This window comes from Pleurodeles waltl, chromosome 3_1 (genome assembly GCF_031143425.1).
Source record: "Pleurodeles waltl isolate 20211129_DDA chromosome 3_1, aPleWal1.hap1.20221129, whole genome shotgun sequence".
In the NCBI taxonomy this organism is placed as follows: Eukaryota; Metazoa; Chordata; class Amphibia; order Caudata; family Salamandridae; genus Pleurodeles; species Pleurodeles waltl.
Window position 1 is genome coordinate 42,515,309 of NC_090440.1, and position 18,797 is coordinate 42,534,105.

Below are 18,797 nucleotides of genomic sequence, written 5' to 3' on the forward strand. Positions count from 1 at the left end.
GATATGGACCACCTCAACAATTTAGGATTTTCACCTTTCATTTGTTTTAGCCAAAGTAGAGGTTTGTGGTCTGTCTGAACAATGAAGTGAGTGCCAAACAGGTATGGCCTCAACTTCTTCAGTGCCCAGACCACAGCAAAGGCCTCCCTCTCAATGGCAGACCAACGCTTTTCTCTAGGGGTCAACCTCCTACTAATAAAAGCAACAGGTTGATCCTGGCCCTCAGAATTAAGTTGTGATAGGACTGCCCCTACTCCTAATTCAGATGCATCAGTTTGGACATATAATTTTTTAGAGTAACACGGGCTTTTCAGGACAGGTGCAGAGCACATGGCCTGCTTCAGCTCCTCAAAAGCTTTCTGACAGTTTGCTGTCCATAATACCTTTTTAGGCATCTTTTTGGATGTGAGGTCATTAAGCGGGGCTGCAATGGAGCCATAGTTCTTAATGAACCTCCTGTAATACCCAGTGAGGCCTAGGAAGGCTCTCACCTGAGTCTGAGTAGTAGGGGGAACCCAATCTATAATAGTTTGGATTTTCCCCTGAAGTGGTGCAATCTGTTCCCCACCAACAAGGTGTCCCAGATAAACCACCTTCCCCTGCCCTATCTGGCACTTTGAAGCCTTGATAGTGAGGCCTGCCTTTTGCAGGGCCTCTAAAACGTTCCACAGGTGGACCAGGTGATCATCCCAACTGGAGCTAAAGACAGCTATATCGTCCAGATATGCTGCACTAAAAGCTTCCAGCCCTTGCAGGACTGTGTTCACCAACCTCTGAAAAGTGGCAGGTGCATTTTTCAATCCAAAAGGCATTACTGTGAATTGGTAATGGCCTCCAATGGTTGAAAATGCAGTTTTAGGTTTAGCATCTTCTGATAATTTGATCTGCCAATACCCTGCAGTCAAATCAAAAGTGCTTAGATACTTGGCAGATGCCAGTGTATCTATGAGCTCATCTGCCCTGGATATAGGGTGAGCATCAGTTTTGGTTACCTGGTTGAGACCTCTGTAATCAACACAAAACCGCATTTCTTTCTTTCCATCCTTGGAATGAGGTTTTGGTACAAGTACCACAGGAGAAGCCCATGGACTTTCAGAGTGCTCAACCACTCCCAGTTCTAACATTTTCTGCACCTCTTGCTTTATGCAGTCTCTGACATGGTCAGGCTGCCTATAGATTTTACTTTTGACAGGCAAGCTGTCTCCAGTATCTATAGTGTGCTCACACCAAGAAGTGGTACCTGGCACAGTAGAGAAGAGTTCAGAAAACTGACCCAGGAGATTTATGCAATGGTCTTTCTGCTCAGCAGTAAGACAATCAGCCAAAACTACACCTTCCACAAGAGCATCTTGTTCTGTGGAAGAGAAGAGATCAGGTAGAGGATCACTGTCTTCTTCCTGTCCCTCATCAGTTGCCATGAGCAGGGTGAGATCAGCCCTGTCATAGTAGGGTTTAAGGCGATTGACATGGAGCACCCTAAGGGGACTCCTGGCAGTGCTAAGTCAACTAAGTAGGTGACTTCACCCTTTTTCTCAACAATTGTGTGGGGTCCACTCCATTTATCTTGGAGTGCTCTTGGGGCCACAGGCTCCAAGACCCACACTTTCTGCCCTGGTTTGAACTGAACCAAAACAGCCTTCTGGTCATGCCATTGCTTTTGGAGCTCTTGGCTGGCCTGAAGGTTTTTACTGGCCTTTTTCATGTACTCCGCCATCCTTGATCTGAGGCCAAGTACATAATCCACAATATCTTGCTTTGGAGCTTTTAAAGGTTGTTCCCAACCCTCCTTGACAAGTGTTAGTGGACCCCTAACAGGGTGTCCAAAGAGGAGTTCAAAGGGGCTGAAGCCCACTCCTTTCTGGGGTACCTCCCTGTAGGCAAAAAGGAGGCATGGTAACAGGATATCCCATCTCCTGCGGAGTTTTTCAGGGAGACCCATAATCATGCCTTTGAGAGTTTTGTTAAATCTCTCCACCAGTCCATTTGTTTGTGGATGATAGGGTGTAGTGAACTTGTAAGTCACACCACACTCCTTCCACATGGCCTTTAAGTAAGCAGACATGAAATTGCTTCCTCTGTCTGATACTACTTCCTTTGGGAAGCCCACCCTAGAAAATATTCCCAGGATGGCCTTTGCCACTGCAGGTGCTGTAGTGGTCCTTAAAGGAATTGCTTCAGGATATCTTGTGGCATGGTCCACTACCACCAAGATAAACCTATTGCCTGAAGCAGTAGGAGGGTCAAGGGGGCCAACTATGTCAACCCCTACCCTTTCAAAGGGAACCCCAACCACAGGCAGTGGGATAAGGGGTGCCTTTGGAGTGCCACCTGTCTTTCCACTGGCTTGACAGGTTTCACAGGACTTACAAAATTCCTTTGTGTCCTCTGACATTCTAGGCCAATGAAACAAGGGAACAAGCCTGTCCCAAGTTTTCATTTGTCCCAGATGTCCAGCTAGGGGAATGTCGTGGGCTAGAGTTAGGAGGAACTTTCTGTACTCCTGAGGAATCACTAACCTCCTGGCAGTTCCAGGTTTAGGATCCCTTGCTTCAGTGTACAAGAGGTTGTCCTCCCAGTAAACTCTGTGAGAGTCACTGACATCCCCATTAGCTTGTTTGACAGCTTGCTGTCTTAGATCCTCTAGTGTGGGACAGGTTTGCTGTGCCACACTCAGCTCCTCCCTGGCAGGCCCCCCTTCGCCCAAAAGCTCAGCAGTGTCTGCTTCCAGCTCCTCTGGTGTAGGTTCTGCACAGGGTGGAAATTCTTCTTCCTCAGAAGTAGAATCCACTGTAGAGGGAGGGACAGTAGAAAGTGCTTTACTTCTACTAGCCCTAGCTTTAGGGAGCACTTGGTCCATTGTTCCAGGATCCAAGTCACCCTGTCCTTTTTGCTTTTTGGCCTGAGCCCTGGTTAAAGCAAAAATATGCCCTGGGATGCCCAGCATTGCTGCATGGGCCTCCAACTCCACATCTGACCAAGCTGATGTCTCCAAATCATTTCCTAGTAGACAGTCTACAGGTAAATCTGTGGCTACCACAACTTTCTTTGGACCAGTAACCCCCCCCCCCAGTTGAGATTTACAACAGCCATGGGGTGGCTAAGTGTGTTGTTGTGAGCATCGGTTACTTGGTACTGGTGACCAAGTAGGTGTTGTTCCGGGTGGACCAGTTTCTCTATCACCATTGTGACACTGGCACCTGTGTCCCTGTAGGCCTGAACCTCAACACCATTTATTAGGGGTAGTTGCTTGTACTTATCCATGTTAAGGGGACAAGCAACCAAGGTGGCTAAATCAATAGCCCCCTCAGAGACTAACACAGCCTCTGTGGTCTCCCTAATCAGACCAACCCCAACTAAGTTACCAAAAGTGGGCACAGCTACTCCCTTGGATTGGCTATTAGTAGGTTTGCTCCCACCACCACTGCTATTAGTAGGGACACTAGGTGTAGCAGTAGGGGTTGTAGTGGTAGGAGGCTTGGTGCTTTTCTTTGGACAACTGGGATCTGTTGTCCAATGGCCTTTTATTTTACATAAATAGCACCATGGTTTCTTTTCTTTGTTTTGATTAGAAGAGGATTTGGGCCCACCACCCCCACCAGAGTGTTTTTGTGGGCCTGATGAAGACTCATTTTTAGATTTGTCCCCACCCTTGTCAGAAGACTTACCCTCCTTCTTCTTGTTGCCATCTTTGTCACCCCCTGTATGAACTTTTCTGTTCACCCTTGTTCTGACCCATTTGTCTGCCTTCTTTCCCAATTCTTGGGGAGAGGTCAGATCAGAGTCCACCAGGTACTGGTGCAACAAATCAGACACACAATTATTAAGAATATGCTCTCTCATGATCAAGTTATACAGGCTGTCATAATCAGTAACTTTAATGCCATGTAACCACCCCTCCAAGGCCTTCACTGAATGGTCAATGAAATCAACCCAGTCTTGTGAAGACTCCTTTTTGGTCTCTCTGAACTTTATCCTGTATTGTTCAGTGGTTAAGCCATAACCATCCAGGAGTGCATTCTTAAGAACTTTGTAATCATTGGCTTCACTTTCTTTCACAGTAAGGAGCCTATCCCTACCTTTTCCACTAAATGATAGCCATAGGATAGCAGCCCACTGCCTTTGAGGGACATCCTGTACAGCACAGGCCCTCTCAAGTGCAGCAAACCACTTGTTAATGTCATCCCCCTCCTTATAAGGGGGAACTATCTTATGCAGATTCCTGGAATCATGCTCTTTTGCAGGATGACTATGGGGAATACTGCTGCTGCCACCATGGGTTTCTAAACCCAACGTCTGTCTTTCCTTCTCTACTTCTAAGGTCTGTCTATCCAAATCCAGCTGTTGCTTCTTGAGCTTCAGTCTGGTTTGTTCCACTCTCAATCTATTGAGCTCCCTTTCTAACAATCTGTCATCAGGGTGGGTGGGTGGGACATGCCTAGAAACAGAAGTATGATGAGAATGGACAGAAGGAGACCTGTCCCTTACAGAAGGCACCCTAACAGCTTGGTTAACAGAAACATCACTTCTACTGTGGTGAGAATGAATGCTCTTGCTATGATGTGAGACAACACTATCTGTATGGTGTGACTCAACCTCAGTACCAACTATGCTAGACTGTCTAGTAATGGGCAGGCTATGAAGTTTCTTTCCTGAATCTTTTCCTAGGGGAGTCCCTGGATCAGATTGGGAACCATTAGCTACTTTTTCAACAGATGGGACCCTTTTGGCCTTATCTTGTTCTCTAAGAATGTTAAGCAATAATTCCAAGGAAGGATTCTTCCCTACACTCAAACCTCTTTCTAAACAGAGACTCCTTGCTCCTTTCCAGCTAAGGTGGTCATATGCAAGTTTGGACAGATCAACATTTTGGCCTGTGCCAGGCATTTTTAGAAAGGGAGTTTAAGTGATAGAAAAAGAGAAAAAAGTTTTCAGAATTTTTCGAAAGACAGAAAAAAAACTTTTAAAACTTTTAAGAACTTTTTGAAAGTTTAGAAGTACTTTTCAGCACTTTAGAAAAGAAGTGAGAAAAGAAATGCAAAACTTTTTGGTTAGATGTACATACACTGAACTTGTTTTGTATATTTCTCTCTTATGAAAAGTACAATGACAAGAGTGGTAAGTAGTCTCAAAGCACTTATCCCACCGCTGCACAACCAATGTAGGAGGCTGGACTGGCTTGTAGTGAGTACCAAGGGGTACTTACACCTTGCACCAGACCCAGTTATCCCTTATTAGTGTATAGGGTGTCTAGCAGCATAGGCTGATAGATAATGGTAGCTTAGCAGAGCAGCTTAGGCTGAACTAGGAGACGAGTGAAGCTCCTACAGTACCACTAGTGTCATATGCACAATATCATAATAAAACACAATACACAGATATACTAAAAATAAAGGTACTTTAATTTTATGACAATATGCCAAAAGTATCTCAGTGAGTACCCTCAGTATGAGGATAGCAAATATACACAAGATATATGTACACAATACCAAAATATGCAGTAATAGTATTAGAAAACAGTGCAAACAATGTATAGTTACAATAGGATGCAATGGAGACACATAGGGATAGGGGCAACACAAACCATATACTCCAAAAGTGGAATGCTAACCACGAATGGACCCCAAACTTATGTGACCTTGTAGAGGGTCGCTGGGACTATTAGAAAATAGTAAGGGTTAGAAAAATAGCCCACCCCAAGACCCTGAAAAGTGAGTGCAAAGTGCACTAAAGTTCCCCAAAGGACATAGAAGTCGTGATAGGGGAATTCTGCAGGAAAGACACAAACCAACAATGCAACAACGATGGATTTCCAGTCGAGGGTACCTGTGGAACAAGGAGACCAAGTCCAAAAGTCACAAGCAAGTCGGAGATGGGCAAATGCCCAGGAAATGCCAGCTGTGGGTGCAAAGAAGCTGCTACTGGACAGTAGAAGCTGAGGTTTCTGCAGGAACGACAAGGGCTAGAGACTTTCCCTTTGGAGGATGGATCCCCCACGCCGTGGAGAGTTGTGCAGAAGTATTTTCCCGCCGAAAGACCGCCAACAAGCCTTGCTAGCTGCAAATCGTGTGGTAAGGGTTTTTGGATGCTGCTGTGGCCCAGGAGGGACCAGGATGTCGCCAATTGCGTCTGGGGACAGAGGGGGCATCGAGCAAGACAAAAAGCCCTCTCAGCAGCAGGCAGCACCCGCAGAAGTGCCCGAAACAGGCACTACAAAGATGCGTGAAACGGTGCTCACCCGAAGTTGCACAAAGGAGTCCCACGCTGCCGGAGGACAACTTAGGAGGTCGTGCAATGCAGGTTAGAGTGCCGTGGACCCAGGCTGGACTGTGCACAAAGGATTTCCGCCGGAAGTGCACGGAGGCCGGAGTAGCTGCAAAAGTCATGGTTCCCAGCAATGCAGTCTGGCGTGGGGAGGCAAGGACTTACCTCCACCAAACTTGGACTGAAGAGTCACTGGACTGTGGGAGTCACTTGGACAGAGTTGCTGGATTCAAGGGACCTCGCTCGTCGTGCTGAGAGGAGACCCAGGGGACCGGTGATGCAGTTCTTTGGTGCCTGCGGTTGCAGGGGGACGATTCCGTCGACCCACGGGAGATTTCTTCGGAGCTTCTAGTGCAGAGAGGAGGCAGACTACCCCCACAGCATGCACCACCAGGAAAACAGTCGAGAAGGCGGCAGGATCAGCGTTACAGAGTTGCAGTAGTCGTCTTTGCTACTTTGTTGCAGTTTTGCAGGCTTCCAGCGCGGTCAGCAGTCGATTCCTTGGCAGAAGGTGAAGAGAGAGATGCAGAGGAACTCGGATGAGCTCTTGCATTCGTTATCTAAGGAATCCCAGGAGACAGAGACCCTAAATAGCCAGAAAAGAGGGTTTGGCTACCTAGGAGAGAGGATAGGCTAGCAACACCTGAAGGAGCCTATCAGAAGGAGTCTCTGACGTCACCTGATGGCACTGGCCACTCAGAGCAGTCCAGTGTGCCAGCAGCACCTCTGTTTCCAAGATGGCAGAGGTCTGGAGCACACTGGAGGAGCTCTGGGCACCTCCCAGGGGAGGTACAGGTCAGGGGAGTGGTCACTCCCCTTTCCTTTGTCCTGTTTCGCGCCAGAGCAGGGCTAAGGAGTCCCTGAACCGGTGTAGACTGGCTTATGCAGAAATGGGCACCATGTGTGCCCATGAAAGCATTTCCAGAGGCTGGGGGAGGCTACTCCTCCCCTGCCTTCACACCATTTTCCAAAGGGAGAGGGTGTAACACCCTCTCTCAGAGGAAGTCCTTTGTTCTGCCATCCTGGGCCAGGCCTGGCTGGACCCCAGGAGGGCAGAAGCCTGTCTGAGGGGTTGGCAGCAGCAGCAGCTGCAGTGAAACCCCGGGAAAGGCAGTTTGGCAGTACCAGGGTCTGTGCTACAGACCACTGGGATCATGGGATTGTGCCAACTATGCCAGGATGGTATAGAGGGGGCAATTCCATGATCATAGACATGTTACATGGCCATATTCGGAGTTACCATTGTGAAGCTACATATAGGTAGTGACCTATATGTAGTGCACGCGTGTAATGGTGTCCCCGCACTCACAAAGTCCGGGGAATTGGCCCTGAACAATGTGGGGGCACCTTGGCTAGTGCCAGGGTGCCCTCACACTAAGTAACTTAGCACCCAACCTTTACCAGGTAAAGGTTAGACATATAGGTGACTTATAAGTTACTTAAGTGCAGTGGTAAATGGCTGTGAAATAACGTGGACGTTATTTCACTCAGGCTGCAGTGGCAGGCCTGTGTAAGAATTGTCAGAGCTCCCTATGGGTGGCAAAAGAAATGCTGCAGCCCATAGGGATCTCCTGGAACCCCAATACCCTGGGTACCTCAGTACCATATACTAGGGAATTATAAGGGTGTTCCAGTAAGCCAATATAAATTGGTAAAATTGGTCACTAGCCTGTTAGTGACAATTTGAAAGAAATGAGAGAGCATAACCACTGAGGTTCTGATTAGCAGAACCTCAGTGAGACAGTTAGTCATAACACAGGTAACACATTCAGGCACACTTATGAGCACTGGGGCCCTGGCTGGCAGGGTCCCAGTGACACATACAACTAAAACAACATATATACAGTGAAAAATGGGGATAACATGCCAGGCAAGATGGTACTTTCCTACACCATTGGGCATGAATATCTCAAGGTTAGAGGGGGGGAAGCACAAGATCAGTCAGAAAAGTAAAATGAAGGGTTGGGAGGGACAGAGGTCTGCATGCTGTGAGGGGTTCGCCCCAAAAACAGAACTCGCCATGTTATTTCTCTCTACCCATAGTCACTGCACATCTTATCCCTGTGGCTGACATGTCTTTTACGTTCATCATACAGACACACTACCTAATTTGAGAATTGGTGTTCCATTGATCATTGATTGACATGAATTTGATTTATCTAGCCAAATTAGACATGCAACTACCACAGTGAACAATGCATCCTTTATTGACTTCGTAGGCATGGTCTGTGCAGGGGTTCTGGCGCCCCATGCAAATTTATAATTAGGCTCAAGGGCAAGCTTTTAAGGGTAATCTGGCACCCCCTGCCATAAGAGCACCGAGTGTTTGTTTTGCCCGATCATCAGTTTTGCTCAAAGGTGCAAGATTATGATTTCATCCTGTTAGGATCTAAACCTGGGATCTAAGGGTTGCACACATTTCTCTACAGTGGGCACCCAGCCCACTGAGCTACCTTAGCAAATTTGAATGATAACTATTATTTATTGTGTATTTGCTTTGATGATCCATTGATCGAATAAAGCTTGTGTTAATGGAATGATAATTGTATAATAATATTCACTATCCGCCATACACAAGCAATATAAGGAGCTGCAATCTACTAAAGACTCAAAATTGGTTCCTCAAAGTATTGTTGTAAGTCAGTTCATTTCTGGCATGTGCAATATTCTACAACATATTTGTACTTGGCTCTGCACTCCTAGCTCTAGAAGTGATCCATTCTGAATTCTTGCCTCCTTTTGTCTCTTCCTCTTACAGATCCAGAACCCATCTTGGATCGGAAACAATGGTGGCGGATCACCAGTAGCGGCTTGTGTCGTCCCATGTGACACCGTCCCTTCCTGCATGTCACCTCACAGTCACCCCCATGCAAGCGGCAGCGTCTCTGAATTCCTGAGCGTCCCCAGCTCAGGGAGCCACTTGGGACAGTCGCATATGGGCAACCTCTTTGGCGCTGCTGGGCTCAGCACTGGCCTCAACGGCTATGACCTCAATGTGGAGCCTGACCGCAAGTCCTCCAGCATTGCAGCCCTGCGGATGAAGGCCAAGGAGCACAGCGCAGCCATCTCCTGGGCCACATGACAGGGTTCGCCACACAGCGGGCAAACACTGACAAACAGGTGGACGCCTACAAATGCAACCTTAGAACATGTGTGATGCACTATTAGCAAAAATTAGTTCCAAGATGACTAAGACATAACCATAGCTGGGTGGCGGAAGTGGACGGTGTCCTGCACGCAGTAAGACGTAACCATAGCTGGGTGGCGGAAGTAGACGGCGTCCTGCACGCAGTAAGACGTAACAAGAGTTGGGCACTGGAAGCAACAGCATCCCGCACACGGTACAACATAACCATGGCAGGCCACTGGAAGTGAACGGTGTCATGCACTTAGTGCTTGCCAGTACGCTCCGCTAACGACCCTTATACACCATGTTGTGGACTTGCAACGATAAAACAAGAAACCATCGAGAACTCTTGGAGTCCATTTGGAGTCTTCAGTTTGTTTTTTTGTTTTTTTTTTTTCATTTGGAATCAGTTTGTTGTCATGTTTTGTTCCATTTGCCAGTGGCCTTGTATTTTCTCTTTAAATGGTTGATGCCTGAATTGGCCATTATGTGATTTAGGTTGCTTTGCTGTTCTAAGCCATTGCATGTCGGTGACCTTGGTTGAAGGGGGTAGGGGCAGTGACTGCTGCTCAAAAGGCGTGGATGATTTCTGTGTACAAGCTCTTTGGTATCACACACGTTTTGAGCTCCTAAGTGACACCCACAGTAGCTCGCGCTGGCCAAATGATAGATCTCATGAACTTCACATGACCCATTGTCACATCTAAGAAACACTGCAACACATGTCAACAAGATTGTTCTCTCTTAAATTATTCAGAGACAACCTTAAAGTTCTCACCCGGGCCCATGCACCTTGTCTGACCTTCAAGCATCAGCAATGATTCGTTTTAGCTGGAGGAACTTCTAGATTCTCCACACTAGGGCTGTCCAAAATTGATCCATGGTGGTGGGGTTTCCATGGAAGTTTGTCAGGATAGCCCACAACCATACATTTCATTGGGAGTAATTTGCATAGCTGGTTGGTATCCAGAAACTCTGGCATGGACCACCAATGTGGGACAACTTCCTTCCAAACCCTTCCTGTCTGTACAGCAATATCATAAATAGGTTTTGTATAGACACATTATTAAAGAGAAGATTGAACAAATTCTAAAAATCCTTAGTTCTACATTCATCTGAAGCAAAGTGTATAAGGTCTTTAGATTTTAAAACATTTGATGGAAAAAGAATTGCTTCAAGCAAAAGGTAATGCAGACTTTTAGCCCACAAATGAATTTGTTGGAAGCATTATAAAAATGGCTCCCAAATAGAGCTGGGTTAACTTTTCAAAACATTTTCTGGGGAGCGTGTGAAGGTAATGTGATGTACGGTACTATGTCTGGGATCTGTGACAAGTTCCGCGCCCCAGATATTTTGAAGTTAGAATAGACTGTCAAAGTTCTATGGTGGTGTTAATGAAAGGAGGACTATCTCTGTAAACCCTTCTTTACAAACACAGTCTTTAAAATCAAAATTATCAAGTAATGTTAAAGGTATAATTTTGAATATATTGCTTCCAACAATATTGTTCATTTTACTTCAAGAAAAGCACCAAGATCCAAGAAAACTGACAATCTAAATGAATTTGATTGCTTTGATGCGCTTCTGACCCAGGCTCGCTGTTAACGGGTTACTTTATTTAATATTCCTGCTGATGAATCAAATATTCTAGATTTTGATCCAGGGCAATAAGAAACGTTGTTACCAAACAAACCAACATTTTAAAAACCTTGATGTCCCCCTTTAGGATTCAAACCCATGGCCTCTAGGCTGGAAATAGATAACAGTAGACATATTAACTTCTTATCTTTGTGTCTTTAACACACTAACCATTATTTCCAATAAGCTGCCTCTGAGACCCCCATCCCTGGATATAGCATGCTCACTGATTCTAAAGAGAAATTAGCAGATCTCAGACTCTCAGTAGTCACCACCTTTATGCACTGATTTAGACTGTTCAGATAGGGGCTATTGAACACTGAAGCCAATTATCTGTCCCAGCAGGGCGAGTACATTAGATCTAGAGTGGATCGGATTTTAGAATTGAGATTTTGTAATTATGTGATTCTTTGTCAGTGATGGAACCCGTAGACTTTAGTTCTAATCCCAGTTTCTAGGCACATTTCTTAATGCAAGAGTGCCTAAATTCCATACCTGCCCAAGCAGGAGGTCTTATAACTAGCAAAATGTGAGTAACAACAGCCATATAATAAAGTTATTAGCTTGAGCATCTGCTAAGTTCATCAGCACCATCAAAAACCTCACAGTTTGACCAGACTGGGATGCACGGAAGCCTAAATGTTGTCTAAGAGGATGCTACAGAATGGGTTAATTTTGCTGCTACAGAGGAACACTTGCCCATGGAACTGCAGCAGAACCTAAGCAGAGATACAGCTTTTGGTGACAAGTACTGATAGATGGCTCACAAGAGGAACCTCACTGCTGAAATACCACCACAGAGTGTGAATCTGGTCAATTAGACATTCTGGGCTAAATATGGGCAGAGCCACTGGAATTATGCAGCAGGGGAGAGCCAAATCATAAGGCAGGTTTTACTAAATTATGCAGCAAGAAAAGGCAAATTATGCGGTATAATGTGGCATATTTTGTGATAGTATTACTTCATTATTTTATGTTTTATACACTTGTTAAAACTGTGAGGGAATAGATTGCACCTGATTAGTACTGAATTAACACCCAAATATAGTAATTAGCAAGGTTGTTCTGCTGCACGGCAACAAGTCACTGTGTTTTAGTAACTTTTGAACCGTTTGAGCTAGAAACAATTTTTTTTGTTAAAATCTACAGATTATGCATCAAATGATGGATTATGGATTATGTGGCGAATCCATAATCATGCGAAAAACGCCACAGCCACGCAATCACATAATTCCAGTGGCTTTGCTTATGGGACTAGTAGTGCCCGAGGCTGCTTCTATCACTATTTCCAAAAAGACGTATAAAGCTGAAAACGGGGTGAAATCTACAGGATTACTGAAACACTGTCACAAAACTCATCAATACTGTATTTTCAATTCTCCATGAATTCAGGCAAGCTGCCTTAAATGGAATGAACCTATAGAGCAATTGAAATTCTGTGTGATTTATAATAATGTAACCCGCTGGTAGTTTTATTTCGACGCCAACATTCCTGATTTACCTTCCCCTTCGTGAACACAAATTTTCTTTTCACTATAATGGAACCCAGCCAAACCTGAAAAATCTATTCATATTTTTCCCTAGAAGCATACCTTTTGCAACTGTGTATACAGAATCCCTGCGGCAACTTTACTATTTGAGAGCTGTTCTGCACCCAGTAGAATGTTACAGGAGAATATTAAACTTTTTCTGTGAAGCATATCTTATGCATTTTGTTACTGCTAAAGAGGGATCTATGGGGCATAAGTTGCCTCAAAAGTCAGATTTTTATACCCAGGTTCGAAAATCATATTCAGAAGGTTGTAGGGAAAAAAAGCAGAAAACCTCACACATCTCTCATTGTAACTTCGAAAAGGCAACAAGAGGAGAAGCTGGGTCATTAAAATATTTTAAATTATCTTAATTGAAAAAGATTGCCTACACACAACACACTGAGCCATAGCTGATGCTTTATTTGTCATCATGGTTGCCTAACTCAAGGGTGTTATTTGATTCTTCTGGTTCACAAGCTGTCCTCAAATCTTTTCCGGGTCAGTAAAATGAACACCATTCAAATGGATAATAAAAAAAAACTTGTTATTTGCAGCACTTAAAAAAAGCCAGAAATGTGGTAAGAAGCGCTTTATTAAAAGAAACAAAAATCTATGTTTTAGACTCTCTAAAACTTATTTTGGAATTTTGCATTTCACTTCAATTATTCACATATATTCCTTTACATTTTATGACATTTATATGTAAAAAAGGGGCTATAGACAAATAGACTGTAGGAACAGGGGTAGGTTCTCTTAGAGATTTGGAGAGCTCGGATAGTCAGTCATGTATAAGGTGATCATATTTATATGAAAGTTGATGTACACAGAAACCTTTAAATGAAAATACAAAAAAAGTGCAAGAGAAGAGACCCAGCACACAAAGGAAGTCCAAGGTAAAGGAAACTTACGATCCAAATAAAGCGAAGGAAATCAGAACTGGTCTATTTTAAATGGAAAATATTAAGACTAGAGTAGCAGTGCTAGATACCAGGCCTCATATAATGGGAACCGCTGCAGTGTATAATCGTATTTATCGATCACCTTACATAGCAAAACTGAGTGAATGAAGTCATCATCAGCACAAAAACGTTATTTTACAATTTTTTGAGACCTTTAAAACAGCAATAAGAATGAGAGCAATATATTAATTTTATAAATCGACAAAAATTAAATTAGAATAGAAATTATGAATTCAAAATCTTGATTAAAAAAGTAACTATGCAACCTTTATACTCATATCAACAGGTGTAATTAGAGTCTATTAACAACCTATAAGCCTTCCTACTGCAGACTCAGCAATAAGACCATGGAGATACATTATCTCCATTATCTCTCAGCGCCTTGAGACCCTCACGGGTGAGTGGTGCGCTTTACAAATCCCCAATTGATTGATTATAACTTAGGGCTCCCAGTTTTCCATTTTTACTGATTTTTACCGTCAAATACAGACAGAAAATAGTGTGTTCCCTTTCTGAATTTATTTTTAAAAGGGGAAAAATACAGAAAATTTGAGTTCTTTTGAGCGATTTTCCATGCTGTCATTCATGAATTCCAAGACAACAGCTGAGCAGATGGACAGCAGGAGGAGTTAAAAACTGGTTGAGACTTCCTTAAATCAGTGCAAATCTCAACATATATTTGTTGTATAATGCTAATATTTCCATCTAGGTGTATTGTTTTATTATATTTGGCTATTTAATTTGTTAAAACCTGGCAGGTATCAAAGTATGTGTGCATATTTATAGATTATATAAATGTGGACATATTCAAATTCCGAATCTAATTTATTCAGAAACACAAAATAAATACGGATAAATACCAATAAGGTGTCCAAAAAAATAACATGGATAAATACAGACGGACATTTTTAAAAATAAAATACCATAAAACTGGGAGCCCTAGTTATAACAACTTGGCAGTATTAGGCTCATGCTATCTAATTCTTCTTGTGGACTTCTATGATGTTTCTGCTCCCCCACGCTCTTCAAAGAGCCCGCTCAGGACCAAGAACATCTTAATAATTTTACAAGAGATCAGCAATTCCTCATTATTATACAGTAGCTAACGGTTTTTGAGAACTACAACACATCTTTAAAGAAAATAAGAGAAAGATACATTTATAGTGTGTTTTGAGGTCAGTTTACCTGAAATGTGATACTTAAAACTAACATGTATTTTTCCAGCCAAGAAATTGTCACATCTCATCATACTCCTCCATTACCACCGTAAGGAGTTGGAAATTCAATCGTGGTATTTCTTTAACAAATGCATGGCCCCAGTCAGTGAAATCATTGTTTTACACAGAACAAATCAGTGCCAAAACTGGTGCACAGAGGAAAGCTTAAAAAGCAAACAAAAAATAATAAAATAAAAATTACTGAATTCTAAGACAAACCTGCATGTTTGAACAGAATGCATGCCCTTATCCGACCCCCCTAAACCGCCCCTTAATAGTCTACAAACATATTTTGGCCCCTACATCACTGTGGCAATTTAGGAAGTGCTCTCCTGAGCATAGAAGCAGCATTTTCTCCTTTCCTCCAGCTTAAGTGTTCTCGTTTTTTTTTTTTATTCTTGAGCTTCAAGGAACTTGGAGGTCTTCCAACAGAATATTAATAGTTGTCAAGAAGCATATATAAAATAAGACAAATGGGCTTTGAAATTCATTTTCTAAGGAACATTGGCACAACATCATTCTCCACTGCAAGAAAATGTATTTCCTCATTCAGCTACTAGCTCCAAAAGTGTGGTATGAACATGACAGTGTCGGCCTATCTCAGGTGCAAATATGGCATGACCCTTCCCTGGTCACACCAGACAATTCGGCATATTAGAAGGTTGGAGAATGGAGATAATCCCCTTCAGATAGACCCATCTCCAGAAGAAAGAAGTGCTAGTTGTAAATTCTGGAGGCGTGAAAGGAAGGAGATATGCTTTAAACTCAAATTCATGCCCGTCGGGGAAATGGATTGTTTCCAAGATGACCTGTCATACAAAGTTAGGAAAATAAATGTCTTCTTTTATAGTCCAAAAATAACATGCAAAATTATGCAATAGCCAGGGTAGCTGGGAACTAGGGGCCAGATGTAGCAAGGTTCCAAATTGCGAGTTGCAATTTGCTATGCAGAAAGGTGTCTCAGACACCTTCTGCGAGTCGCTATGGGGTTGCAAAGACCCACCTCATTAATATTAATGAGGTGGGTCGCAATTTGCGACCCCATAGCGATTCAGGGCACTCACGGGGATGGTGGCCTGCTGGGAACAGCAGACCACCATGTCCGTGACTGCTTTTAAATAAAGCAGTCTTTTTTTTTCAAAGTGCAACCCGTTTTCCTTAAAGGAAAACGAGCTGCACTTTGAAAAAAAACCGAAACCTTTAGTTTGGGTATTTTTCAGGGCAGGTAGTGGTCCATAGGACCACTGCCTGCCCTGAAAAATTATTTTTTTTGCCAGACACAAAGGGGAAGGGGTCCCATGGGGACCCTTTCCCGTTTGCGCCTGGGTTACCATCCACTTCAAGTGGATGGTAACTGCGCTTTCATTTGCGACCGCAATCGCGGTCGCAAATGAAAATGCATACCATTGCGAGTCGCAAATAGGAAGGGACCACCCCTTCCTATTTGTGAGTCGGAAATGCATTTTGCGAGTCGGTTACGACTCGCAAAATGCATTTCTACATAGCAAAGTGGCTTTAGCGACCCGCAAACAGCGATTTTTGACGTTTGCGACTCGCTAAAGCTTTGCTACATCTGGCCCTTAGTAAAGAGCAAAGACTAGTTAGGGAAATAAGTGTTACGATGGGTAAGGTTAAAGCAAGAGTAAGTGGTACATATGCCAGTCTTCTGCAAAAACAGGGATGAAGGATTTCATGCCACTTATGAACTCTAGAGCCTTCAAACGTTTCTCAACAGAGAAACATGTACAATAAACTGGGACACCAATTATATGTTGCTGCCTTGTTTGCTGATGAATAAGTTAACAAAACTATGAGTTCACCACTTTTTATTATAAGTCAGAATTTGGCAAAAAGGATGTTACCTGTCCCCTGCTTAAAATGCTAACACTCTAACATTTCACCCAACTTTATTTCACAATTTAATAATGACAACAGGTGTGATCGGTGGAACGTAGTATTGGGTTAAACCAGTAAATCAGCCTATATTTTTATATTAATGGGAATATAGACCTTTTGAAGAAACTGTTGTTTTCCGGCAATCCTGGCTGTTCTTCTGATCAATGTATTTATAGTAATGTTTGGGATGCACGCATAAATAGTTTTGCCTGGGGACTTTTTGAGTCGAGAGCTAATTGACAATCTAACATATTTGGGAACAAAAGCTACAAACACGAAGAATCCAACAGTGGAATTTCTTCTCCCACGGGGAAAGAATTGTGGAACAAAATCCACCAAGGGACGCTCCTCTTGATTATACCATTTCCTCCAGAAACTGTAATATTCTTAATTACTCCACCAAATGAAACTCAGGCTGCCCTGCAATAGACTTAAAAAGGTCAATGCTAGACAATAAAGTTTGGCCTACTACCACTGTGTGCACAGAGGATGTATGCAGTGCTGCATGAAAGATGAACAGTATCCTTTGGAAGCAACCATCTCCAGAGAGAAAGAATAACACTATAGGCAAGTTACAGTAAAAATACTGAGACAATTTCAGAAAGATGGACTGCAAACAAAGCTGTAACCTACAGTTTAATAAATTTTATTGCGTTGGCTAAATTGAGCTGGGCAACAGTGAACGGGTGATAATAATGTTTTGCATTTGTGTCTTACATGCCATGAAGTATCCTACACAAAGATAATGTATAGATAATGTAAGATTTCTATTGTGCATCAATTAGATGAAGAAACCCTCATAATTGACCACTGTAACAGTTCTGACTTAGGTTGATGTTCAAGTGAAGCAGGCCTGAATCCGAACCAAGATCGCATTTCCTACATCCCCCCAAATCCACCTGCTGTGTGAGTCAAAGGTACACGAGAAAAGCTCATGTTAAACATCACATGTGTGTTCCTTAGGGGAGTACACAAATGCTCTTCATCAAACACACATGCACATATATTCAGTGCTATTACAGTATTAATTATACTACTGAGTCAAGAGTCACAATTGCAAATTCATTCATAGTTAGCAGTTTGGGATTTCTGTTTGAAATAGTGTAGGTGTGCAAGAGTGCGGATGAGTGAGTGTAGACGAAAATCTAAAGAAACCCTGAGAATGTTTATTACTCTCATTTGTAAAAAGTATATATAAAATATATATTTTTAACCCTGCCTTTAAGAAGCAACATCCTCTAGGTTTTGAACCCTTCTGCCCCCCTTCACTCCTCAACATTTTTCGCTTAACAAGCATCTTTCTGGATATTAAAACCATCAGGAATAGAGAAAACCTAAAAAATATATAGATATATTGTATGTAGTTCAATTGAGGTTTTTTGCCTATCCAGAATTGTATTGAAAATAAGTCGATGCAGCAATAATAATAAAGAAATCTTGAATTTTGTGGTTTTTGAAGTTCGTATTTGTTGTACTTGTGTTTTTAAAGTATGTGGAGGGGAGGTGGTGTTCACATGGGGTTAATTTGTTATTGTGGCTCAAACACGTGGTGAACAACTGGAATGCAAGACAACAAAATCATGAGTAAGCGCTAATAAACAATTAATTTCTATGTGCAAAATTTGAACGGGCACTGGAGCACGGCTGAACAATCAGGTCTTAAAAGTTATCAGATATCCTCAAATTCTCTTATGCATATTTCGGCACCTTCCCAGTGCCATGTGTGTATAAATTGTTATTTACATACAACCTTAGCTGAGTGTCAGTGGAGCGCGGCACATTAATAGGAGGTGTTGACGACGGATATACGATTGTGTACCTTAAGTGGGGATTTACACATTTCAATTACATGATTTTCATTCAAAATACTGAAGCTGGTATTGAAACACAGTCCCAAAGGCTTTAAAGTCATCAGTTTAGTTACTAGACAGTGTACCTACCTGTGACGCGCCACATTTGTCTGAGTTCACTCGCTCAAAGCCAGAGGTATCGGGGGCTCCCAGGTATGCCATACCTCTTGTGCAGCCGTCCCTTACTCTTGAGCTAGCTCTGTACTCTACAAATATCAACACGTGCATGCACTCATAGAAGAGATAATACTGTTTTACTCACAAGTCCATTCATTTCTTGCATTTGCTGAAGTGGTTGAGTATTTTATAAATCCGGT

General features: G+C 42.9%; 1 protein-coding gene across 1 annotated transcript in view; it reads left to right on the top strand.

The window, feature by feature from the left end:
- Positions 1-18,076, top strand: part of ALX4 (ALX homeobox 4) — a 177,866-nt gene extending 159,790 nt beyond the window's left edge. The window contains exon 4 of the mRNA XM_069221797.1: positions 9,020-18,076. Within this exon, the coding sequence (XP_069077898.1) occupies positions 9,020-9,343 (324 nt within the window). The 3' untranslated portion in view covers positions 9,344-18,076. The remainder of the gene's footprint in view (positions 1-9,019) is intronic.
- Positions 18,077-18,797: the final 721 nt, after the last annotated feature.